This window comes from Telopea speciosissima, chromosome 1 (genome assembly GCF_018873765.1).
Source record: "Telopea speciosissima isolate NSW1024214 ecotype Mountain lineage chromosome 1, Tspe_v1, whole genome shotgun sequence".
Classification (NCBI taxonomy): Eukaryota; Viridiplantae; Streptophyta; class Magnoliopsida; order Proteales; family Proteaceae; genus Telopea; species Telopea speciosissima.
In genome coordinates, this window is record NC_057916.1 from 39,823,329 (window position 1) to 39,850,973 (window position 27,645).

Here is a 27,645-nt window from a genome sequence, read left to right on the forward strand (position 1 = left end):
GGAAGAAGAAGTTGTGAAGGAGAGGGAGCCTTGATCGATTAGGAGGAACCCCACTGAGTTGTTGTTGTCCAGTTGTTTCTCTTGCACTTTTGATCAATGTAGGGTCTGCTATCCCTAATCTTTTTTGTTTTGATGTTCTACATTCAAGTATGTCTTGTTCTAAGCCTGAAAAATGATTTGATCTTGCATGCATGGACTTATTAGTTGTCCTGGTGGTGTCTCAGTGCTTGGCTTATGTATTTTGATCCATGGATCAACATGCATATTACTGGAATTACTCAAACCTAGACTTGACCACCTTCTACCTCAGGCCTTGAGTTCTAACAACATGAGTTGACTTAAAACTCTCTTAGTTGAGTCAATATAAGCTCCAACATGATGATTTAATATGTTCATGTTAGGTAAAACCTAATTGGACTGATCTGAACCTTGGTTCAATAACTTGGACCTAAATTCTAGTATTGTGTTAATTCATATCTTAAACTCCTTTGGGTTTTAAATCTCTCTATGTGTGACTCAAATGGGTTCTTATGAGCTTAGATTAATGTTAGGTATCTTTTCCCTCTGTTCACTCACCTTAAATGAAGGTTTGAAACAAATCAATTGAGTTATTTGACTCAATTTTGAGCCTATTCTATGACTGGATGTTCAACGCGGATGATCCAGTAGATCATCCAGTCCTATCATCCAGTGCCCCCAACAGAAACTTTGTTTTGCTGCTTGGGTTTGGTTCTTTTGGGGATTAATCAGGTAGTTTTTAAGCTAATGAACATTGATTTTATTAGAGATAAACGACACGCCGAGACCTTTCATGGGCCGAATCGGGATTTGTTTGCGGGGTCCCCACATACATGAAGGTGAGTGGTTGATTTGTTTGAGGAGTGCTTTTGCTTTAAATTTTTGTTTGCCATTCATACATAAGGATTATACTTGTAATGTTGCAACTAAAATTCTGATATGAATAGATGTGCTTACCTTGGCATATTACTTGTTAATTTAGATATCATCAATGAATGCATGTTAATAGATGTGCTCTTTCATTTTCATCATTTCGATTTTAATGTTACATGCATATCTGTTTAACTTTCTTTTTCTATATATTATTGATTTATGGATTAGTGGAGATATATGAATGAGTTGTGATTATACATTGGAATTTTATCAATGATATTGATATAGAATAGACGCTATAGTCGGCTTGAAAATGAAGGGCATGGTGTGCCATAATATGGGATGCGGGAGCATCGTGCATTTCATACTATGTCGTATAGAACTGCATAGAGCTTGGTATAATCACACCTGTATGCTACGACCCTTATCAACAAAGGTTTAGGTATTTGTAGTCACAGCTCTCTACTGTCTGAGGAGTGAGAAGGACTGCTGAGTTGCGAGAGCATCAGGGTAGAGTTGATTGTGGTTATTGGGGTCTGCCAGATGGATGATTTATAACTCATTACCTAAGCGGGCTCCATGCAACAATTGAGGTTACAACATGGTGAGGTATAGAAGAAGTCGTGGATGTTTTTCCCGAGTTGTTGCAGTAGCATCAACTTAGTGACTTAGACTTTGATGTTAGATGGATTAAATAATAGAATTGAATCTCATGCATATAGGATTATATGTATTGCAACTGCTTGTGTGGTTTATTTTCACTCATTAGGCTCAATGGAGCTCACCCTTGAGGAAAACCCATTTTTTTAGATGTTTTGTAGGTGAAGGTATACAAGTGCTGGAGAACGATGTTGATCCAAGAATTGCAACCGATGATGACTATGCAGAGTTGGAGCCCGAGGGGCACAACCTATCTTGTTTATGTGTATACTGTGCGACTCTGTGTTAAACCCTGATAGATTAGGGTTACTTTTGGAAAATCTTTTGTATATATAATCTTTGAATTATATATATAGTTATGTTGGTTGTAAAGCTTGAATAGCACTTCGATTACGTAATATATACCTATGGTAACACTTAGAATTCTAAAACAAAATTTATAATAAATTCTAATTTTCCGCTGAAATTCTCTTATAATCTATGTTTTACTTTGATTTTAACTATGAATTAGCCACAGAATAGAGATCCTGGTGGTTTTGGGAATGTCAGTGAACATTTGGTCACATGAACCCGGGTCGTGTAAAGGGCGGAGTGTGACATATGTGTGGTATACCAAACCAAAATCGTACCAAATATCGTATACCATACTTAATTGTAGACAAACCAAAGTTGATGACGACAATCTCAAGTGACATATAAAGCGTCCTGAATCTGAAACAATGAAGAAACTTGAAGAATCGGTGGGACCAAGTCATGACAAATGTCACTCCCCTTAAGACTATAAACACCTCCTATGATGCAAATCGGGTTCTTGCGAATCAGCCTCCAAGATAAAACAACACCCCAAACATGAGGCTATTTAGTAGTGATGCACTTCATTTATTAAGCCACTAAAGTTATGGAGAGTTATGCTCAATTGGATATAAACAATAGAGAGAGAAAAGCCAAAACAAAAGAAATTGTAATTGCTTTCAAAATTGTTAGAGTTGATTATGGACTAAAACCTCCTTTCTATATATTAGAGAGGAAGAGACCATACAAAAAAAATAAATAAAATAAAGAGCCTCGAGTCAATAAAGACTGAGGAGATTGACTCAAGAACAAATTTATTAGGAACTCCATCGCAAAGTTCGGGCCTAGTCATTAATTGACAAGTGATGGGAACGATAAAACTAGTACTACAAAAGCCACCAAGGGTTGTCTCCAAGAAACATACCCAAATACCAAGTTTTTTTTTTTTCCACTAAACATGTTTATTGACCATTCAAACATGTCTTCCAATAAGTACACCCATTGGTCATTTAGGTGTCTGTTGCTGTCAAGATCTTTCTTCCTCGGTCTGGTCCAATCCTGCACACAATAGGACCAGTAGGCAGAGCGCGTGAGAGCATCGGAATAGGTTCCGGGGGAGGACTCTCCGATGCCTAAGTTAGATCTCAGAGCAATACAACAGTTAACGGGAATGGAGATGGAAGGTTTGGTTCCAAAGCCTTAGGGCCTTAACCAATGGAATAGTCATAAGGATCTTACCCCTCTCATCCTTCTGTTACCCTCTTATATGGCGTTGTCCATATTCCTTTCTCCTTCCTTAGGGTTGCGTATTCTTCAAGTTAAACAGGAGATCTGAGTGAGGATTGTTAACCGAATTTGTCAGTGTTGTCAGTAATTGTGCCTTTGGTAGGCCACATATAAAGTTCCTTGCGCACACTTCAGGCGTGAGGCTATGGCTGGGGGCTCGATCGGGTTATGGGTCCTTATTCTCCAGACCACTTCATAGTTCGATCTTATTGCACGTGTCCTTATGGCATTGGAGGTCAGTTTTCATATGTATCAGTGTCTATTAAGAAAAGACCAAACCACCTAATATTTTGAATTATCTATTTAAAAATTCCAACATAATCTACCTTTAAATCTCTCTCTTAAATAATTTTTACTCTCCTATAGATAATTTGTGGACATAATAAAACCTCCACTCACAACCCAGTTTGACTTGCTAGATCCTACCTATGTAAAAGATAAGATCAATGGATCTTGGTTCTCACTTTTTTTTTGGGGGGGTGTTGTGTGGGGACAAATTGATCAGGTAAGATAGTTCATTTGCCTATTTTATTTAAACGTTCTATCCGATTATCAACTCAATTTTGTGATACATGAATAAAAAAATTACTTCGAGATCAATGAAGGCATGGTGAATTATCTACTAAGGTTACTACTGAATTTTTACTCTCAAAATTCTCCATGTACTTATTCTTCTGTGACATTATATGGTAACAAAATTGTTTGGCAGTTTTTGTGTTAAAACTAACGTTCACCCAAAATTTTGGTTATTTCTATGGAAATTATTAAAGGGTAGTGTTTCTATTAAAACAAGATTAAGTCGATTTATCCATGTTGAGGATACATGGGTTGTTATGTGAAAAAAGAAGTTGACTGGCATTTGTTTTTATCTCGTCTTCTTTCTAAGATGATCTGGGCACTAAGGTTTTAGTGATAAAAATATGAAAGTTTGATAACAACAAACTAAAGAAGAAGTAATAGCCCGTGAGACAATTGTAAATCACCAACGGATTACAACTTGAGAAATAAGAAGAGACAAGAGTATGTTATTTTCTTCGGAGGAGAGAGAGTAGTGTTCTTTCTATAACTTTTATAGCTTCTCAATAGGCCCCTCTTTACATAGTTGTGCTTGTTCAAAAAAAGTTTCTTTCACAAAAAGTGCATCCATTCACAAAGAGTTCATCAAAAGATAAGAAAACACTGCAACTTTTTGTGAAAATGTGAGTATTGATTCCTCTTTATCCTTTCTCTCTCTATTTCTCCAAACGTGTCTTAAAGTAATTATTATAACTAATTAAAAGCACATGAATCTTGGCATTAGTTATAATCCTATTTCCCTGGTTGGGGGGTATTTTGGGGTTTTGGGGACGTTTTAAAGCTTTGGGAAGTCCTACGAGAGGCATCACCAATCATTCATGTCTCGTTATCGTCATTGCCAAGGGGGGTGGCAAAATACAGCGTCTACAACTGCCTCCGGGTGATTTTCTTTGACTTTATTGTATCATCAAAGGGTGTCAAAGCTAATCAGAAGAAGGTTCATAGCATTGTTGATTGGCCTACTCTGCGGACTATCATAAAGGTACGTGGGCAATTTTCATGGTCTAGCATCCTTTTATCGGTGCTTCATCAAAGGTTTTAGTAGCATTATGGAACCTATCACTAGGTGCATTAAAGGAAATGGTACATTTGAATGGACACCTATAACCACCAAAGCCTTTAACCTTATCAAGAGACAAATATTTTGATAAGGTATTTGAGGTGCTACTGACGCTTCTCATGTTGGCCTTGGCGGTGCTCTCATGTAGAGAGTCATCTTATAGCCTTCTACAATGAGAAGTTGAATGATGCCAAGAAGCGTTACTCTACTTATGATCTGAAATTGTACATAGCGGTGCAAGTATTGAGACATTGGCTACATTACTTAATCTAGTGATCGGTAAGAAGTTGATTTTGTTTGATGACCACACAACACTGAAACATTTACACTCTCAAAAGTCGGTAAGTCAGAAACATGCCATGTAAGGATGTCAACGGATATTCGAAAATCCGCATTCAATTTGCTTTCGTATCCATTTAGGAGAATCTCAATCCGTTTGAAAATCAATTGGATACTAATATGGTAATCCCCCCCTATTCGACCGATTATTATCCGATTCGTTTAGCAATCTGATGGTAATAAAATATCTAAAATATATCTTTGTGTCCATCTATCTGATTAAGTTTTTTTTATTTTTGTAATGGACAAGAGATCTCTATTTGATTGCATGGTCTCTACACAAGCGTCTGGCCCAACGGGAGAGCACGCCTGGGTATCTACCTAGGGGGTAGAGGCATCATCTCACGGTGCCCTGTGAGTGGGCATAGGAAACACCAAGTAAAGATCTTTTTCCCTTTTATAATTTTATAAGTTAAGATAATGTGATTCTTTTTCTAGATTTTCTATTGGTTTATATATATTGTTTTATGCATTGTGATACATGGAATCACATATCTATTAAAATAAATACAAGATAAAAATCAAAAGTAGAAAACATAAGAACATCAAAGACTAAGAAGAGTAGAAGAAAGGGTGGTTGTTGAATTCTCAAGTCTCAATCCTAATCCTCATCAACAATATGGTAAAGATGTCAACGGATAGGATATTATCCGAATCTATCTGAAAACTAATAGGATATTATTCGAATCTGTCCAAATATAATAGGATACGAATATGATAATGCCACTATCTGACCAAATTCGATTCGTTTACATCCTTAATGCCATGTGGGTGGCATACCTATATGATTTTATTTTTGCTCTCAAATATAAAGCTACCGAATTGAGTAAATAAGTGCTAACCTTTCACATTTTTTGGATGCGTCATGAGTATAGATCACATCAAGGATGAGTGCTCATTACTCAATGGACCGAGATTTCTTGTTATATATCAAAAATTATAGAGAGGTGACAGAGATCCTAAATATTTGTTGTATGATAGTTTTCTATTCTTGGGTACTCGATTGTTCATCCTCGTACATCCCTTAGACAACATATTATACGGTAATTGTACGAAGGAGGTTTAGGAGGACATTTTGGATGTGACAAGACCTTCCTCTAGGTGACTGACTGCTATATATTGGCCACATTTTCAGAGAGGTATTGAAATTTACTTGAGCAACCAATTGATTTAATACTTTGGGGTTTCGAGTGACTAGTTGATAGGGAAATTTGATTTCAGTTTTGGCCCGATTTGAGTTGTTGATCTGATTTAATTTGAGTTTTCCTATTTATTGGATCTCAGATTCATAAATTATTGTTCTGCAAATTATTCCTAGTCTGATCTTTAACTTAATCCTCTTTTGAAGGACTTATATTCCTTCTATTTGTGATTGATTCGTATAGTTGGTTGGAATTTTAGTTAATTTTTGGGTTAATTATCTGAATTGGGTTAGCTTGAGAACTTGTCTGGGAGGTTAATCTTTGAACCACCAAAGAGAGTTCAGGGAGAGAATAGAGCACTATGGATGGCATGTTCAATGTACCTATTGTACATATGTATTTTACCCTAGTTATTGTAAATGTGGAAAGCAGATGGGCAATCCTTTTGGAGAATACCGTACAGTAACTTAAGGTTGTCATGTATCAATCATCATCATATTTCAATGTAAGGGAAAAAGGACTATCTGGGAGCGTGGTTCTTACACTCAGACACAAGATGAGGGCAAAATGACCACCCCACTCATCATGAAACGTGAAAATCTCATCTTTATTGATGTTTCTACGTGCACACCCATTGGTCCCCATGCTTGCGTATGAGCCACACTTTCGGACAAAGAACATGTTTCCTAAATGTAATTAGATTTCAACGCCCCTTCATAGAAACCTTTATGAACAGTTTTTGTTTTCCTTTTCCAATTTTAAAGCCAAATTTTGCATATTGGTCTTTTGTATCTTCTTTGAAGATTTTTTATAGATAATTTCTTTTAGTTAGGCTGTTGGAGAATTCTTTTTTTCTTCTTTTTTTTTTTAGCCTAAGTTGGAGAATTCTTGTTTCTATTTGTATATCTGTTTTGATATTCTTATAGGCACAACCTGTTTTGAAACTAAATTCTGAAAGAATTTTTGCCCCTTCTAGTATCTTGTTGTTTTACCATGATGAAATTTTTCTTAAGAGGGCGTTTGAAGGCAAGGCTCTAGAAAAATGTCAATAACTTGCTATGGCTAGTTGAGGGGTTATTAATCTGAGGTGGTAGGTCATGGTGATTATTCCAATGTGTAATTAATTTATAGGAATCTTCTCCTGTTATATGTGTTTCTGATCTATGAAAATTAATGTTTTGTTGTTTCACTTCAAAAAATTTGACATGTAAAATGTTGAAAAGTGTTCCAATGTTTGTTTTTTGATAGAAAAGAATATTGAAAAAATTTTTGACATATAAAATTTTACATTTACAAAGTAAAATTTATCACAGAAAAATTTTCAAGTAAAATTTTACGCCGAAACAAACAGAGCCACAGCAGGGAATAAAGTACCTGATAATTGGTAGACAATTGGTCGATTGCCCGGATGGCCATCGGAACAATTACGTGTCATGGTTGGACTTGCAGTAGATATAGTATGGAGACAATTAATGATAAAACCTATCTCTATCATGTATCCAATGGATAGAATAGGGAGATTGCTACTTACCCAAAAAAAAAAAAACAGAATAGGAAGATTGCCGTCCATGTCTTTATTTATTTATTAAAAAAATTTCATCCTGATCATGTGGGTCCCACATTGATGAAACTGTTCCCACATCGTGATATTGGCAGTTTGGGGAAACTTTTCTCCCTCTATTTATATATTTATTCAGAGTTAAATCACTATCTTTGTGACATGAAAGAATATCCAAAAAGCTAAGCGTGGCTGCATGGATCACCCACAAAGGTCTTCAAAAGAAGGAAAACCATGGGGAGGAAGTAATCTTATCCTAGGTGTTTTCACTCAAAACCCAAACCCTTTGATTGCAGATAATAAGGAAATCTTGAGGTTTCCTCACTCGATTTCTAGGTTGTGGAATTGTATCGGTTGATACATATTGGTATCGTCATAGGCATATATCGAAATGGATCAGTTATCTCAAATCAACGTGACATGGCTCGCAACAGTCAATCTGTACCGATATCGATATTCCGGTGACAAATACGGTGTCTGATACCATATTTTATAACCATGGTCCTCACTTCATGTATTCACAATTGAGATATATATAGCATTGTTCAACGCTTCTTCATTCAAACCAAAACCCTATCTCTTTCACAGGATAAAAATCTTGTTGGTTTGATTAATCCTTATGTTATCATAACAAAAGCGTTTTTATTTAGGGGCAATTACTATTATTCCCCTACACTTAGCCTAAATTTACTAAAACTCCCTTACCTTTCTTCTTTTCTGATACTCCCCTGCTTTTAAAACATGTCTGGAGTAATCAGTTCACCCGTAACCTGCTAATCTATTTAAACAAAACCCTATCTTTTTCACATGCTAAAAGTCTTGTTGGTTTGATTAAATAACTAGATTGCCCTTCCTTTTCACCCGTAAGCTGCTAATCTATTTATCCATTCTTAGTGATTGACTCACAAGATGCTTTTACCAAACCAAGAAAGAACCAACCGATTACTCCATTTTTAACAAGTTTGCTTTTACCGAATTAAGAAAGAAAAGTGTTGGCTTTTCAACACTCCTCCCACTAATGAAGTAGTTCTTCCCCTTATGTATTTTAATGTGATTAAATTATTATTATATTTGATTAAATGTTATTTAAATGCATTAGCATGCACTTAAGGACATATATCTATCTATCTTTTTTTGTTTCCTTTCATCTCATCCATCACCATGGATTTGGTAATTGATGGTAGGATCGGTATTGGGATAGGATCATTATCGGTCTCAAACCGTATTAGGATAAGATCGGTATCGGTCTCGGCCTAGACCAATACCTATTCAGATCGGTGGTAGATTCAATAAGGTAGCAATAAGATGTTTTAGAGACTAAAAAATAATAAAAAATGGTACAAATCAGTTTTAGGAAAAGGCGTTTACTCATAGAGAAGGAGGTTGGTAAAAACAAACTAGTGAATCAATCACGTTAAAAATGGAGTAATCGGTTAGTTGCTTTTCTTGGTTTGGTAAAAACAACTTTTGAATCAATCACTTTAAGAATGGATTAGCATATTACCAGGTGAAAAGAAATGGCAATATATGTATTTAAAAACATGAGGGAAGGAGATGTAAAAGTTTAACAGCAGGGAGTATCAAAAAAGAAGTTAAAGGTATGGAAGTTTTAGTAAATATAGGTTACGTATAGGGGAATGATAGTAATTGCCTCAATTTACGAAAACAATCTTTAGATATTTTTCTCGAATTTAGTTCGTCTCCAGAGAGCCCAACACACCCAGGGTGCTACCAACCGTTGGGCTGTGCTGTACACATCCCTAAGTGTGCACCGAGATGTGTACGGCACAACTCAACCACTGATTGCCCCTGGCAGGACCCTGGGGCTGGGCAATCCTGATCCATGTTTCTCTTTTTTTTTCTTGGGTTTTTTGAAGAAGGAAAGATATATTATAATAAATATATGAGAAAAATTTACAGATAATTACAGACGCAAGCAACTCTGACCTGAGGCATCTCTATCTAGAAGCAATTGGAGCTTAACAGGGATGTATTCTAGATGAACAAAAGTTTTCACCTATTGTTGACATGTTTCTCTTTGTAAGTGGTGATGAGTAATGACTGATGAGGCGTGTCTGAAGTCAAATTTTGAATTTAGGATTGGTGCTGGGACCCACCAATAATCTTTTTATAACAATGGTGGGTCTCACCAGAAACACTCTGGTCTGGAGTCACCCCAATCGAAAGACGGGTTGGCACGACAGTTTTATTATATAATTAGTAAATAACTTAAAAAAACCGTAATTAAAATTTAAAATGATATCTTTTTTTTGTGGGTAGAAAGAATAATGATATCCACACTTCAATCTCTCACACTCTCCCAATTGACATGAGGGCTCCATCTATTAAAATTTTAAAATCATAAGATTTTTTTTTTCTTCTATGGTTCGATTGAATTGGCGTGGGAAATTCCACTTCAGATGGGCAACGTGTTGATCTTCACCCATAAATTAAATAGAAAAGAAAAAGAAAGCTAAACAAAATGGGTAACGGCAGGCACGTTGGCACTATGCCCGGTGAATTTTTATTTGCCGCTGTAATTAGAGCACTGCTGTGTGCATCGTGCGACATAGCAACGACCATGTGTGCACAATGGAGTCCATGCCCAGCTTGAGTCTCTTTATGAAAATGACCCCCTTGCCCTCCCCAACTCACCCTTTCTATTGGCTATAGCCTCTGGTTCGAGGAAACCTAGTGGCGTGTAGAAAATATCTCTTCATCCACAATTATATGATCCTATGATTGGACTCTTGTCTTGGATCGATGAATTTCCTCATTAATTTCTATTCCCCATAATATGAAATGAAAAATACTTTTTCCTAATCCAATCCAAAAGTCATGTCGATATTCTCTCTTCATTGTGGGTGAAGTCTAAAGATGAAGTGAAACTCGGTCCAAATAGACCCTACATATGAATGATTTCGTGACAACATGTTCTTTTTCTTTCACATATGCCCTTTATATATTAGTAATGACAGTATGAAGAGGTATTTATAAAAGCAAAAGGACATCTGTGGTCAGGAAAACTCGTTTATGTAAAACCTTAAAAAATGACATGTGTCACCATGAAAACGTACATAGATCTTTCAATCACAGGGAACTGATCCGACTCTATAACAATATTCAAAAGTGGAAAATTGTAAAAATATAATTTTTTTCTTTAGGGCGATGTTCTCTGTCCGGAAGCACAAGAGATGCAAGTTACACACAGACTCATGGGGTGGGATGGGATGGTCATTTCGGTCATTAGGGGTGGGACGGTCAATTCGCCCACCTTATATGTCTTCACTCAGGGTGCAAAAAATATTTTCCCCTTCTCTTTTTCGCCAAAGTTAATTTACATTGGTTGACTTGAGACACGAACTGCCCAGCTGGGTTACCCCCATTGGTGGCAATCATACACATGGAGGGACTTCATGTCTTTTCTGAACACGTTTCTGCTCATCACCTGTCTTGAACGATTTGGATTGAGAGACTGCTAAATTCAAGTCGTATCTCAGATACCTTTTACCTTTCCAAATCCCCCATTGCCTCGATCCTGAAGGTGTTAAATGGTTCGATTTCGATTAAACAGTTTGATTCGATTTTAACTATTTAAGTAAACGATCTCAATTTTGAAACTATAACCGAATCATTTATTAAACAGTTTCAATTTTAAACAATTCGATTCGATTTTGATAAACGATTTAAACTTGTTTTGATATATTTAAGAGAGTTAAACAATTCGATTCGATTTGAACTATTTAATTAAATGGCCTCAATTTTGAAACCATAATCAAACCATTTATTAAATGGTTTCACAGTTTCGATTTAAACGATTCGGTTTAGTTTCAATTTGATTTTGACACCCTTGGTCGATCCCCAACTCCTTTAACCTTTAAAAAAAAATCCCAGGATTCCTCATAGATCATGATTCTATCTGTTCATATTCATATTCATATAATAGATATAGATATATGCTTTATCAAAAAAAAAAAGAGATATAGATATGTGTGAATAGATAGATAGATAATATCATATAATCAAATCATACTTACAAAAGGGAAGAAAATCTATCCACTCAAACAAGGAAGAAAGGAAACGAGAAGAATCAGTCTGATGGGTTCTTCTCAATCGGTTTCCCAACAGTCCATCCATGAATTCTCAGTCAAGGTATATTCTGACTCCGATTCTCAATGCTTCTCTTTTTTTTCTTTTTTTTTTTTTTCTCATTCTTCTTGTCTATCTCTGTGGTTTGGATCTGAGCACCGATTTTGACATTTTTTTCCCTTCCATTTTTGGCACAGGATAGCAGAGGTAGGGACGTTGATCTTAGCATTTACAAAGGGAAAGTTCTTCTTGTTGTCAATGTTGCTTCCAAATGGTATTTTTTTGCACATCTTCTCCATTTCCATGTACAAACCTTCTTAATCGCCTAATCTTTGATTATATGGTGCAGTGGGTTTACGGATGTCAATTACACCCAGTTGACAGAGCTCTATAGTAAATACAAAGACAAAGGTGAAATTGTTGTCCTCTATCTTCTTCTTCCTCTGTTCCCATAATTTTGTTCTTCAAATTTGGAAAATTAAGGTGATCTTTGAATTGCGTTTCCTTTTGCTTTTTCCTCAAATAGCAATGCGCAACGAAAATCTTCCTCTGGTATTTTCTGCTTTTAGAATTTGAAACGAGGTCATGTGCTTGATAATTTCCTCCTATTGAAATGCTCTCTTGCCGGGCATAAAAAGCTTTGCTAATTTAAGATCCAATTTGTATAAAGTGGCGTGGATGAATTAGTACAACCATGAATCTCAGTATTCAAAATTTTACATTTGGTTGCAATCTTGAAATTTTTTATTTATCGTTCTGGTAGTAGGTTATTTAATCAAGTTGTCCTGGGAATACATATTCAAACTTTTTTCTGAGTAATTGTTTTCTCTATGAAGTTGAAGGAGTAAAAAATCTGGTTGAATTTCAGGTTTGGAGATTTTGGCATTTCCATGCAATCAATTCTTGTATCAAGAGCCTGGGACAAGCCTTGAGGTAGAGACATTTGCTTGTACAAGATACAAGGCTGAGTATCCAGTTTTCCAAAAGGTATAGTAAGCTGTACGAAATTGATTTTACCATTGACGATGTTCTAATTATCATTGAATTCACTCTGACTAAACAGTGTAGTCAGCAGAGTAGGATGAATGAGTTTAGCTCAGTTGTGTTAAAAAAATGGATTGTTTGAATTTTTCAGTGCATCTACAACAACGCACACTGTAGTTTTCTTTAATGTAGTCTATCTTGCTTCTGAACTATTCTCTTGGCAGTACACCATGTAAGAAAGCTCTGGCATCAAATATTTTTGCTGAAAACCTAATGAGATATTATGCAACCACTGCAGAGGAATTTATTAGTGCATCCCATATGGTAATTATTTCAAATATCCACTGAGCATATCGAGTCCAAACTAGTCTGTTATACTGAATACATGGACACAGTCCCCGTTAATTATCCTATCTACTTTATGACACCAAAACACTTTTATCAAGGATGTAAAGAAAGTGTATGGGATAAAGTTTAAACCCCATTAAAAGGTACAGAAACAGGAAAAAAAAAAATGCAGTCATTAAAAAAAGAAGAACAAACTGCATCAAAGAAAAGTAGCCCTAGGGCTAGGAATGTATATTATTCTACCAAGATCATCAGTTCCTAGTTCTAACTCTACTGAGGAATGAGATAGTCCTAGATGATACAAGAGTTCTAGCATTCCCAATTAGGTGAATATATCTGTGGGAAGTCCCATCCTGACGATACCTTCGATAATTGCAATATAATCAGTCTACATGTTCAGATAAGACCACTTAAGGGAAGGAGATTGCTTCAACTGAAGAATTAAGGCTTCCATCTCATCAGTAATCTGGTCCATACACCAATAGGGCCAGAGAATATCAAACATCATCACCTGTGTGACCTCTGAAAGTTCCTTGAAGGCCTTCTATCAGTGAGTTCCCGTGAAAATTGAGCTTTATGGAATGGATTTTTTATTTATTTTTTGAGGGAGGGGGGGGGGGGGATGTTACCATGCTGCAATACAATGAGAATATGGGTTGCTGATCTAATCACCTCTATATGTAGATGAAATGAAATTTTCACTCTGAAGTTGTCAACTGGAGAGGCTCACCTTGCTTCTCTCTGCATGATGAGTGCTAAGTAAACCCTAAATGCCTAATCCCTGTTACCCTGTTCTGCTCCTCCTCCCTAATGTTCTACATATCCATTGCTGGGGTGAATTTTCAAAGAAGCTTTCCCCTCTTGCCCAGTGGTACAAGATGCCAAGTTCATCCGTGAGGAGCTAGCATCGATGCAGAAATGCCCAAACAACTTCAGAGATGTGAAGGAGTGGGCCCAGATCACTCCTGCAAAAGCACATTAGATGGAAAGGTTCACAATTAGTTGACCAACAAAGTAGCACATCTAACAATTATGTGAAGTGATAGGGCTGTTTCTTCGTCATGCTTTTGTGGCAAATTTCTGACACCTGAGCCTTATATTTTAAACTTATCTTACATAAATTCATATGGAAATTGGTCTGAAGAAACGTGGTTTGGTCACAACCAGATTTAGTGGTCATGAGAAATGCTTCTAACCTTAATCATGAGAAGCAGGTTAGTGCTACATGGGCCTGTTTGTTTGAAAGAAGAGAAAAGCACCCCATGGGCATATTCCGATGTAGTCTCTCAAAGCAAGCATGTAAACTGGTAGACTTAGTTGGCAAAGTTGAGCACTGACCTCATATTCAGTCAACAAACTGAAGACCTAATGTAGTTCTGATTTAATTGATAACCCAATTAATACTAACAACAGAATCAAAACAGAGATAAAATTCAAGCAACAAGCGAAAACATATAGAATCAAATCAAATAATCAGTTCAGGTTGAAAGCCTGGTTGAGTTCTTCTTTTAAGGGGTTTAAACCTTGCTGAAAATTCCAGCAAGATCCTATGATTGGATCTGAAAATATGTAGGATTCCTAGTGACACTAGGATAGGGTTAAATTCATCAAAATTGCAATTCAGATTAATAATGATCAAATTAGAGAATTATGAAGCCCAGTTAAAACTTGATGTATGATATTTAAATCAAATGAAACAGATCAGTGTATGAGAGATGTCGAATGCAACATTCAAAGCAACAAAACCCAATCCAACTTAAAACATAAAAGAAACACTTAAAAACATGAAATAAAAGTGAACCCGTGAACCCAAGCCTTAGAAAAGGTTGGGCCATGCTAGGCAGCAGCTTTCTTGGTCCTCCTACGATAGGTCTTCAATTATACATCATCTCTCTACGGCTTGAAATCATTCATCTTTGACAAATGAGTGAATGATATGTAGCACTCATATAAGTCCGGATCGAGTCGTTTGAAATCATCCGCGTGGATCCAAGTGTTGTTGTGTCTTGGACGGCCTTTCCTTTGACTAGAAAAGCATGATAACCGGTTCCACGTCGAGTCAGCTTGTAGGTGTCATCCAAGACTTCGTCAATTTCATCAGCAACAGGCGGCTGTAATTGGGGCAGCCTCAGCATATGTTTTATGTAACCTTCATTTGAGTGATGTCCCACTTATAGGTATAGATCAACCACGTTGAAAATATTCTTATGGCCATATTATTAGGCAACTCAAGCGCATAAACATTTGGTCCCACTCGTTTCAGCATCTTGTAAGGACCCATCTTCCCCAGGTGGAGTTTAGTATTAGCACTAGGTTGAAACTTCTCGGGATTAGCATGAACTGTTAACATGTCTCCTATTTGAACTCCACATATCGTTGATGACGATCAGCTGTAGCCTTATATACATTATTACTCAAAGCTATCTGTTGTCAAACGTTTGCATGCACCTCAGTAATATGGCGCTAGAACTCATGAGCATTAAGTTTGATTAGAGCTGTAGCCTTATATACCTAATCAGTCAAAGCCATCTGTCGTCAAATATCTGTGCACCTCAGTACTATGGCGCTAGAACTCATCCTCTGTAAGTCTGATTCGAGCTTGACATGGAAGTAGAACGAAATCAATAGGTCATCGAGGCTGAATTCCAAGAAGTATTTAAAATGGACTACATCCTATTGTCCTGTTCATGAAGCTGTTGTATGAAAATTCAGCAATGTCTAGGATTGCTGGCCATGTCTTCTCATATTCTCGAACTAGACACCTCAATGAGATTCCCAAGCTTTTGTTTACTAACTCTATCTGTCTGTTAGTTTGTGGATGACATGCGATTGGGAACAACAATTTGGTGTTAGTTTTAATTACAGTGTCTTCCAAAATTAGCTTATAAACTTGACGTCACGATCAGAGACGATGGTTTCCGGTAACCCATATAGTCGCAATACTTTGAAGAATATCTTGGCCATGTGATAAGCACCAAAAGTCTTGCGACAAGGAAGAAAATGGGTCATCTTCGAGAAATTATCAACTACCACCATCTTTACTTTGAAGAATATCTTGGCCATGTGATAAGCACCAAAAGTCTTGCGACAAGGAAGAAAATGGGGCATCTTCGAGAAATTATCAACCACCACCATCTTTGAGAAAATATCAACTACCACCATAATAGAATCATATCGCTCACGATTTGGAGGTCTAAGTTATGTCCAACCAGGGTGCGTGAGGAACAGGTAACGGTGAGTATAAGCCTGTATTTTGCTTAGTTCCTTTTGCAAGCTGGCATACACAACATATTTTAATCACATGATTGACGTCCTTTGATATATGAGACTAGTAGTAGCAATCAGTGACCTGAGTAAGTGTCTTGTCCTTTCAAAAGTGACCTCCTAAACCTCCCCCATGTATTCCTGAATAATGTGATGACGTAGGAATGAGTTAGGGATATATAGCCAAGTTCCCCAAAAACAAGTACCCATCATGGATGGAGTATTTTGGCTTCTTTCCGCCCTGCTGTAACTCTTGATGAATCTAGGCGAAATCTTTGTCAGATGCATACTCGCCCGGTATTTGATCAATGCTAACTACATGCACTAAAAAGGTGTTAAGTGTCAAAACTTTGCAAACTTGGTGCGTCAGCAACAATATTCTCCTTTCCAACCTTGCACTTCAATGCAAAAGTGAATTCTTGTGATAAGCCACCCATGTGGCATGCCGGTGTCTAATTGACTTTTGAAAGTTGTTAGACGTTATCAATTAAAATTGACATGGAAGTAGAACAAAATCAATAGGTCATCGAGGCTGAATTCCAAGAAGTATTTAAAATGGACTACATCCTATTGTCCTGTTCACAGAGCTGTTGTATGAAAATTCAGCAATGTCTAGGATTGCTGGCCATGTCTTCTCATATTCTCGAACTAGACACCTCAATGAGATTCCCAAGCTTTTGTTTACTAACTCTATCTGTCTGTTAGTTTGTGGATGACATGCGATTGGGAACAACAATTTGGTGTTAGTTTTAATTACAGTGTCTTCCAAAATTAGTTTATAAACTTGTCGTCACGATCAGAGACGATGGTTTCCGGTAACCCATATAGTCGCAATACTTTGAAGAATATCTTGGCCATGTGATATGAGCCAAAAGTCTTGCGACAAGGAAGAAAATGGGTCATCTTCGAGAAACTATCAACTACCACCATCTTTGAGAAAATATCAACTACCACCATAATAGAATCATATCGCTCACGATTTGGAGGTCTAAGTTATGTCCAACCAGGGTGTGTGAGGAATAGGTAACGGTGAGTATAAGCCTGTATTTTGCTTAGTTCCTTTTGCAAGCTGGCATACACAACATATATTAATCACATGATTGACATCCTTTGATATATGTGACTAGTAGTAGCGATCAGTGACCTGAGTAAGAGTCTTGTCCTTTCAAAAGTGACCTCCTAAACCTCCCCCATGTATTCGTGAATAATGTGATGACTTAGGGATGAGTTAGGGATATATAGCCAAGTTCCCCAAAAACCAGTACCCATCATGGATGGAGTATTTTGGCTTCTTTCCGCCCTGCTGTAACTCTTGATGAATCTAGGTGAAAGCTTTGTTAGATGCATACTCGCCCGGTATTTGATCAATGCTAACTACATGCATTAAAAAGGTGTTAAGTGTCAAAACTTTGCAAACTTGGTGCGTCAGCAACAATATTCTCCTTTCCAACCTTGTACTTCAATGCAAAAGTGAATTCTTGTGATAAGCCACCCATGTGGCATGCCGGTGTCTAATTGACTTTTGAAAGTTGTTAGAAGTTATCAATTAAGGGGTTCACAGCACTGTTCATGTGTTGTGAACAGTATTCACAGGCACTGTTCACATAAACAGTAATTTTGTTATTTATGATGTATTTCCTTTTATGCCCTTAATAGGGTTATGTCTTATTTTATATTGAATGAAGTGGGAGTCTCAACATAAGGTTGTGACTCCCAAGTTACAGCTCTCTCTTTTCTTCTTCTTTTCCTTTATTATTTACAAAACTGAAGGTATAGAATAATTTTTTTTAGTTTTTACCAATGAGATAGTGTCTCTAGTGGCGTAACACTTGGACTACGGCATAGAGCTCTAGATCATAGGTCAAATAGCGTTGTTTAACATTATTAAGCTTCTCGTTGTAAAAAGCGATAGGATGTCCACCTTGCATAAGTGCTCCTCTCAGACCGATGTGTGAAGCATCTGTAGCAACTTAGGCTCATAGTCTGGTGGATGTAATACGGGTGCTTTTGTCATTTTGTTCTTGATATGAAGACAGACCTTGTTTGCCACCGGTGTTCATTCAAATTTGCCTTTATTCTGCTTCAGGCATTCAGTGATTGGTGCCATTACTACACTGAAATTGATAATGAATCTTCTGTAGAAAGATGCTAAGCCATGAAAACTACGGGCCTCAGTGATAGTCTTTGGTGCTGGCCAGTCAAGAATTTTCTTTAACTTTATCAGGATTAGCTTCGACTGCCTTTGAGGAGACTATAAATGATGTAGCTGCTGGAACAAGGCCCGGAAACCAGCCCCATATCATTGTGGGATTCATCTGCTGTGGGAGTCAGCCTGGTCTGCTGCTGTGGCGGGTTTTTGTTGGTTCGATGGAGCTTCTCATAAGGCAGCCAAGACCAGATTGCGTGGAGATAATTCAGGTTATATTTGCAACCTTGTGTGGAATATGTGGAAGATTTGAAAGCTATTGCGGACCCCAATCTGGCCATTGTGTGGAGGATATTCTTGGTGTAGCTGCTGATTTGCGTGGAATTTTTTTTTCAAGAAGATTTTAGTAACTTTAGTTTCTATTTTAGTTAATACAAGATATGAAATAGATTTCAGTTACTAGATCTTAATTGGATTTCAGTTTCTATATTGAAATGTAATTAGTTTCTATTTAGTAGCTAGGAATTATGATTAAGTTTTATTCTTGTTTCTATTTTGGAAGTGTAATCTTAGTTTAGGAAGTTTTAATTTTTTGGGATTGTAATTTGTACTCCCCATGCAATAGGTGATTTCTGAAGTTATAAATAAAAGTGAAGGCTGTATTTCAGCCTCCAACGATGAGATTAAAAAATGGAAAAAAAGAGTGGTTGTTAACCATGTAGCTGTGAGAGACAGGTATGGTGAGAGGCCGTGGGTGAGAGAGACCCATCCATGTCCCCTCTTCTTCTTCCTCCGTCGATTTCCTATTTTCTCTTTTATTGTTCTTTAAGTCAATATACATCTGAGACACAGTCAAAGCTTCATTGTTACCGCTGGAAGTTGCGTCCTGGCCTGAGAAGATTATCCTATTGCTGCTCCATCAAACATTGATTGAAGATTTAAGATGATACCTTGCAGCTATTGTATTTGGTGATCTAGTGTAGCAGACTACGAGCATCAGATCTCCAGATCAGGTTCATGGTTTCAGTGCATATTCTGGCAAAGTAATACCTTCCTGGAACCCTTCTTCGATTCTATTTGTCTGTAGGGCATAGTTACTAATTTGGGTTCCTACCTTCTAATTTTGAGACCCCCTCATAGATTTTAATCCAGCCATCAGAACTGGCTGTAAATTTGAGAAGTTCATCAACTTCTAATAGCTATGCACTCAATTGGGAGATCCTCTTGTAGAGTAGTTCTTATTTGAACTTTTTCTTCATTGATAAATCCAAGGAATATGACCTTGGGCAGCATAAAAGAACACTTATTGAGATTGATGTAGAGCTTCTCAGTGCGGAGCACTCTCAAGACTTATCTTAAATGATTAAGATGGTCGCCTGGATGCTTGCTGTAAATCAAGATACCGTCAAAGTAAACAACCAAAAATCGACCAATAAAGGGGCGAAGTACCTGTGTCATGATCCTTAGGAAAGTGGTAGGTGTATTCTTTAGACCAAAAGGCACGATTTTCCACTCAAACAGTCCATCCTTGGTCTTAAAGGCGGTCTTCCATTTGACTCCTGAATGGATATAAATTTGGTGATAACTGCTCCTAAGGTCCAATTATGAGAAGACCTTTGCTCCGGACAACATATCTAACATATCATCAAGCCATGGAATAGGGAACCTGTACTTGACAGGAATTTTGGTGATAGCTCTACTGTTCACACACATACTCAACGAGCCGTCCTTCTTAGGAGTGAGCATTGCTGGTACGGCAGATGTGCTTAAGCTTTCTTAAATGAACCCTTTTCGTAGCAACTCATCAACTTGTCGCTTTAACTCTGCATGCTCTGTAGGGCTGAGATGGTAAGTTGGTAAGTTTGGTAACATTGCCAAACCAATAGCGTGTTGTATGTCACACATAGGTGGCAACTCATTCGGTAGCTCTTCAAGCACTAAGTCGGAAATCAGGTCCTTAATTGGCTTGGAAAGCTTGACCTCTGCTTGAGGAATTACTTCCCTAGTAACAAGAGCCAGAATAAGTGCCAAATCTTGACCAGACTTGACAAAGTCCTTTCCTGTGATTGTTAACAACGTCTTTCCAATATCGACATCCTTTTGGTTAGTCCTCCATGGTTTGCACTTGACTTCTTCAGCTGGGACATTGAAGGGTGAAAAACAGTACGCTTCCCTTTGAATTGGAATGCACATTGATTTTTAATGCAGCCTACCATCACATTGTTATCATATAACCATGGCCTTCCAAGTAAGACATTTGTCAACTTCATAGGCACAACATTGCACCACATGTCTTCCTCATAGCAATGGAGCTTTAAGGGTACTGAACACTATAGATTTACCTCCAACGTGTTGCCATTTGGAAGAGAGACTCTGGATGATTGTGGATGCCTCTCAGTTGGTAATCTTGCTTTCCCCATAAAATCTTTTAAGTCATATTTACATAGCTTCTACTGTCAACAATCACCTGTACTGGCTTGCTTCCCAAATGCATACGAGTATAGAAGATGCAGTGACATCACCAATCCTTACCCTTGGTTTCAGCCACTAGGATGCGGCTAACCACATGAACACCATAGGATTCCTCTTTTGTATCATCCTCTTCATTAGGATCACCAGTATTATCTTCATCATCAAGTGGATATAAAATAAATCATCATCATCAGCATCTTCTTCAACATTAGCAACTGCATTCACTTCTGACAAAGTGGACAAGATTTTGCATAGTGCCCATATTCCTGGCAGTGAAAATATTGTCTCGTTGTTGCTGGTCATAGGTGCCTTCTCTTTATTGTCAAAACGTGTAGGTGTTGTGGCACATGTAGGACCCGTATTTGTGGGTCTAGGTGCTGAAAAATTTCTCCAGTTCTCGTCAACTTGAAATCCAATTCTTCTCACAGAGGATGTCAGTCATTTTCCTGAATATATAGCCTTCTCAAAGCAATCCTGGAGACTTTAAAAATCTATGAAGCCAATTGTCTTGTTGATATCAGGCTTCAATCCCAATCTAAACTGAGATAGTAACTGTATTTCATCTTCTTCAATGCCTGTATGAGCAGAAAGAGAATAAAAAATTTCCATGTATTCAGCTACTGATGAATTTCCTTGGTGAAAAAGAGTTTAGTATCTTGCAGTCGAGCCTAGAATCTCTGTGGTAAGTACTTTTCTTCAGTTTTTCTTTCATCTCATCCCACGTAGTGGGTGCTCTGCCACAACTTTCAAGCTTCTTTTCATTAGTTCTCCACCATTCACATGTTGCACCAATCAATTTTGTTCGAGCCAACTACATCTTCCTGGTTGCAGAGAGTTCAAACCAATCAAAATAGTCATCTATGCTCACCAACCAGTTATAGAATACCTATGGGTCATGTCTCCCGCTGTACTCCTTCAGTTCTAGCTTGACCTTCTGTGTATCATCAAAGCACCATTGGGGTGCACCATAACCACCATTAAAGGATGCTCACATGTGGTCTTCAAAAGTTGTCTGGGGTGTGTAAACCCTCTGTGGACCTCTATCTATAAACCTCTGAGTATGGTTGTTAGCTGTAGACTATGTTGGTTATCTTGCCTCACCTTCAGGAGGTGGATAACTGCCTTGTATAGGGGCAACAATTTGGTTTTCCATTGTTGTCATCCCTTCATTCATGCTTCTTTGATCTAAAGTTAACTGCTGTAACATCTCAACAATCCTACTATAAGAATCAAGTGGTGGGTCTAGAGTTCTTGAATTATTCTCTGCCATAGCTCTGATACCACTTAATGTAGATGTAAGAAATTAAAACAAGCATGAGTCTGTTTGTAACCAAGTAGGTTACAAGCAGAAATTGTAACCGGACATTTTTACCCATAGTATGATGACTTGACAGCAAAAAAGAAGGTCTAATATAGTCATTTCGCAACCTGGTCTAGCTCTCCCTCTCCCTTTGTCCTTTCCCCTGCCTGCACCCCTTTCTCCAAATCGTTTTTCTCATGAGCTCAAGAAACCAACTCTCGCTTCTGCCACCACAGGCACAGCCCACCTCCGGCACCACCAACCTCAGCATTTGTGTCTATAACACCGACTTGCCAATCGTCACCTTGAGGACTCTCCTCTTCGTGACAAATCGTTGTTCTACCTTGACCAATGTTCCAATTTTTGGTATTCTTCTACAGGTTGATGATTCATTCCAAAGTTGAGCTCTCCATGTGGCTTAGGTTTGAGAGTGGAGAGCATGAACTCGATGGGTCATTTTCAATGGACTATAGTGGACACAAGATTGTTAGACTCTTGTTTCTGTCGTTATTGATTCTCTATGTTTAAATTCATTTACTTAAGAAGAGTCCAGCAGGTTACTCTGTTTCATCTATTTAAGAATTCAACCACCACCTGTTCACTTGAATATCTTTGCTAGTGGACACCTCCATGATAAACTTGATGATGTTCTAGTCTCTTGTGCTGTTAATTCAATGAAATAAATTTTGTCTCACCAAGAAAAGAAGAGGGGAATATTCAACAGAGATACGAGCATCCACACCAGTGTTCAGGGTTCTTTGATTTATTAATTATTACAAAATCAATCCTCCCTTTGGCTCTCTTCGATCTTTTGTTTGATTCGTGCTTTTAAGAATTTGGTCTTTCCGGAGCTTCGAACAGAGTTGTTGCTCTATGTTTGGAAACCATTAAAGCTCTTCGCTTCAGAGCTAGTTTTGTGCAATTTCTGGTTTCCGCTCTTGCCAAGCCTGCAATGAAATGACGGAAATCGAAGGGGAAACCAATTTCCACTATTATCGTCTTGGAGGCAAAGTCTTGAAGGGCGTAAGTGGAGAACCTTCATGTATGTTTTTTGGGGTAAAAATCCCATGAGATGAAAACAATCATTCCCTTCATGGGTGGGTTGTTTTGAGGATTCATTTCGAAGATCTGAACGATTTCTGGTTTCCGCTCTTGCCATTACATCCCACAGTCCCATTCATTTCGATGCTCTTCCTTATTATCTATCTCTGAAATCAATTATGGGGTGAGACGGCAGGGGGAGACGGAGAAGATGCAAGGGAAAGGGTGAGGAAGGAGGAGGGGGAAATTATAAAAAGGGCACTGCAGATGATTTTTTTTCTTCCAAAAAACATCTTTACTTTAAAAATTTTATAAGCAATTTACGAAGGGCAAATAAGTCCGGTTACAACAATGAGTTGTAACCGGGATAGTTACAAACAGCTCTACCCTTAAAACAATACCAAACAGAATCGAAAAAACAGAGAAACAAGAGTCCAGATTAGTGAGAAAACTCATGTAACAGAATCAAACCAACAGATGATGGACCTGAAAGTCCGGTTGAGTTCTCTTCTTAGGGAGGGTGATCTTTGCTGAAAGTTTCAGCAAAGATCCAATGGTTGGATCTAAAATTATAGAGGAATCCTAGTTAGACTAGGGCAGGGTCAAATCTGTCAAAATAAAGTTCAGACTAATGAACAGATCGCAGAATTATAAACAATATGAAAACTTGATGTATGATATTAAAATAAGATGAAACAGATCAGGGTATGAGAGATGTCGAATTCAACATTCAAACCATCAAAACCCAATCCAACTTAAAACATAAAAGAAACACTTAAAACATGAAATAAAAGTGGACTCAAGTCTTCTTTCTTGGTCCTCCAGTGATGGTCTTCAGTTCAACATCAAGGCCTATTAAAGATAATTCTCAAATGGTGCCACTTGTCAAACCTTATTTAAGTGCTCAAACCATGTAGGTGAAATACTTTGATTTAGTGTATATGTTGTTAACCAAGACAACCACATGGCATGGGAAGGGCCTAGAAGTTGCTAATTTAGTGAGCTGATTTGAGATGCATGCACCAGTAAACATATGCTGTCTGAAACAAGAAATATTCCATCCTTCCTTGCTCCCCCAGTCTATCCTCCTTTTGTTTGCAATTTGAAGAATAGCTAATGGGACTGTGGGATAGACATGCACCTTCATTTTCGCCACAATCATAGGAATTGTAGCTTTTTTGGCTCATTAGTCTTCATTCATTTTTTAAGGGGGGACAGAAGAAGATGCTCAACAGAAAATTTGATGTTGCTCACTTTTGATTTGATGAGCTCAACTAACCATGTATATGATAGAAATAGTCCTTGATTGGACGCCTTTGTTAAGGCACTTCATACTCTTCATTTTGGCTGATACGAAAGCAAGACCTATACTCATAGTTCAAGAACTTGGCGAGATCTCACTTAAAACTCGATTTTTTCATTTACCAAGTCGAGATGGGAGGCGAAATAAAAAAAATGCACGAACTTGGTCGAGATCTCGGTTCGATCGAGATTTGGACCAAACCATGTTTAAAAGATGCAAATCTCGACTGAGACAATCGAGGTCTCGCCAAAACTCGACTGTCTCGGTGAACTTGACAAGGATAGGGGCTGGTGAGCTGGTTTTTTAGGTTTTACCACCTTGTTTCGATGAAAAACTTGCCAGAGACATCAATTAGATCCAACTTACATCAAACTTGCAAATTTTGTTACAAATCATCTCAAATTTGAAGAAATTTTGAAGGTAAACCATGGTGCCCCCGCTACGTACAGGAGACGTCCGCGTTGCACACAGTCACAAGTTCAGGATGAGGACACCAGTATGAAGACCATGGTTGAAAGTTTCGGAAGCATGAGTCTAGATACTACTAGTGAGCGTCAGTCGTGACATGCTTCTCAGCCTCAGTATGACTATGATTATGGCCAGGAGAGCACTGGTTCCGAATATAGTGGCTATGGGCAGCCGCAATCAGTATGTTATGGCCATGACTTCGACACTCGGAGCACTGGGTCAGGGTTTGTTGACGACCTATTCACAGTCCCAACCCAGCCATACATGCTTGATGGTAGTTGCAGTGGATCGATCCCATATTCCCATCGCAACCGCCTCTTCTATACCCTAGGATAGGGTACCTTTGGATAGCTGATGACAACACTTATATGACTTGTATGGCAGACTAGACGCATTTCTTCAGCAGCACTATGACATGAGAATCCTATGTGGCACAGTCTGAGCCTTACTGGCTTCAGAAACATGGTTTGGAAGGATAGAGGTATATCATATATGTTAAGATTGATGTAAATTACCCTACTTTACATTTCTAATGCTTATTAAGTTGTTTTACATTAATTGAATGCTTTGTTGCTTTCTATTACTAAATTATGTGTAGATTAGGGTATTTTAATACGTTGTCGCCTACCAACCTAGGGTCCGAAGTGAAACTCCAATTGGGACTTTGTTTTTGTGAAATCTGATAGTGCCATTGTGTTTCAATGGCCTAAAATAGACTGAGTACCAAGTTTCAGGCTCAAACTAGGTCTAAAACCCACCGAAACCAGCCTTCAAGTTCAAAAAAAATAAAAGCACCAACTCGGTTTTTTGGCTGGGCAAAATCAGTACCGAAACCAAGTTCTTGACTCTTGCTTGTACTTAACAGGAAAATCACCAGATTGGAAGCAGGAGATCGTAATAATACTGCTTTTGTTTTTAATCACTCCATGACAGAATATCTGACTCTTCTCTAAAAAGCTTAGGTTACAAGGTGACGGCAGCACTCCCTATATTGTCATTTAAAACTGCATTGGAAATTTCAGCATGAGGGGGATTAAGAACCCAGTTCTGTAGTGGAGTAGTGCATCCAAGTTTGGCTAGAAGGTCTGCTACAGTGTTCACTTCCCTTGTATTAAAAAAAAAGGCGTATCCAGTGCATGAGGCTCCCACCACTGCAGGGTCTGGGGAGGGTCACTTCCCTTGTATTAATGATGGATAATCAGTCTGCAATCTCGATTAAGCAGATGAAGAATATCGTGGATATAAATTTTGTGCTTCCAAATCTCAATTCTTCTTTTCTTCACTGCATTAACCCACCGGTTGGATGTCTAGTTCCTCTATCAGTCTTAAATCCAGATTCCCAAGTCACATGTAATCCTTCTTGCAAGGCCAAGAATTCTGCAGAAATACTAGTAACTAAACTAACCTGTTACGAGGATCATAATCCTTGTGAGTTCCTTACGATACTGCCAATACCAGCCGGTCCATACGTTGAAGCAGCAGAGTGAGCAGACCCATCTGAATTTAAATCTTGTCAAGTAACATGACCCTGATTCTTGTGAGAGATTCCATAACAACCAATAAGCTGATGAAGTGCTCTTGCACTATAGAGTATTTTTATATTCTCACTGCTTAGCCAAAATTGGAAATCACGTGCCTTGAGTTCAGTTAATTTTTGCCTAGGTTTTGCTATATGTCTAGACTCAGTCCACCTCAAATAGAGGAAGCCATACCATTCTTGTGACTGTCCATGCTTACTCACTGGATCACGTTTATTATGACAATATGATCAATTTTAGAAAGTTCAACTTATTTTGAATTTTATTTGGATAACAAAATTGATTCTCAGCTCTCTCCTGTTAGATTCGTGTTAATGGTCCACAAGCAGAACCAGTCTACAAATTCCTAAAGGCTAGTAAACCTGGAGGTACATTTGGGTCAAGGATCAAATGGAACTTCACCAAGTTTCTAGTTGATAAAGAGGGTCGTGTTATCAAACGATATGCGACTACTATTGCTCCATTGTCCATCGAGGTAGGCTGTCTTCTCTTTGCATTTGCTTGTGTGTGCTTGCGAGCTTGCTTTTTTTCCCCCTTTTATCTTTTTACTTTGGTTCTATGATGCAGCAAGACATCCAGAAAGTGCTGGGATTGGTATGAGACTTCACATTCAAGTTGGGTCCACAACGAATTAGATACCAGGGGCAATGAAAAATGCAGAAAGATGTTGATGTATTTACTAGTCTAAAAATGTTTGATGGAGTTGTCATGTGGTAAATGGTTTGTTGTCATAATCACTGTTACTCTGCTCCTACCACTGCCTCAAACATACTTTAGTTCCTCAGCTGTTAAATGTCGTAGATCGTACTACTTGATTTATAATACTTAATTTGTAACCTTTGTGTGTGGTAATTCTGTTCGTATGTGCACGTAAAGCTTCCATATTTA

General features: G+C 37.9%; 1 protein-coding gene across 2 annotated transcripts; it reads left to right on the top strand.

The window, feature by feature from the left end:
* On the top strand, positions 1 to 27,402 carry LOC122672310 (probable glutathione peroxidase 4). 2 transcript variants are annotated; one of them, XM_043869804.1, is made up of 7 exons: positions 1 to 10; positions 11,874 to 11,956; positions 12,091 to 12,167; positions 12,243 to 12,304; positions 12,762 to 12,880; positions 27,062 to 27,232; positions 27,325 to 27,402. In XM_043869804.1, exons 2-7 carry the CDS (start codon positions 11,903 to 11,905, stop codon positions 27,355 to 27,357), a joined length of 516 nt encoding a protein of 171 aa, XP_043725739.1. In that variant the 5' UTR covers positions 1 to 10; positions 11,874 to 11,902; the 3' UTR covers positions 27,358 to 27,402. The 2 variants fall into 2 exon arrangements, with proteins under 2 accessions (XP_043725739.1, XP_043725738.1); XM_043869803.1 differs by lacking the exon at positions 1 to 10 and having other exon boundaries at positions 11,839 to 11,956.
* Positions 27,403 to 27,645: the final 243 nt, after the last annotated feature.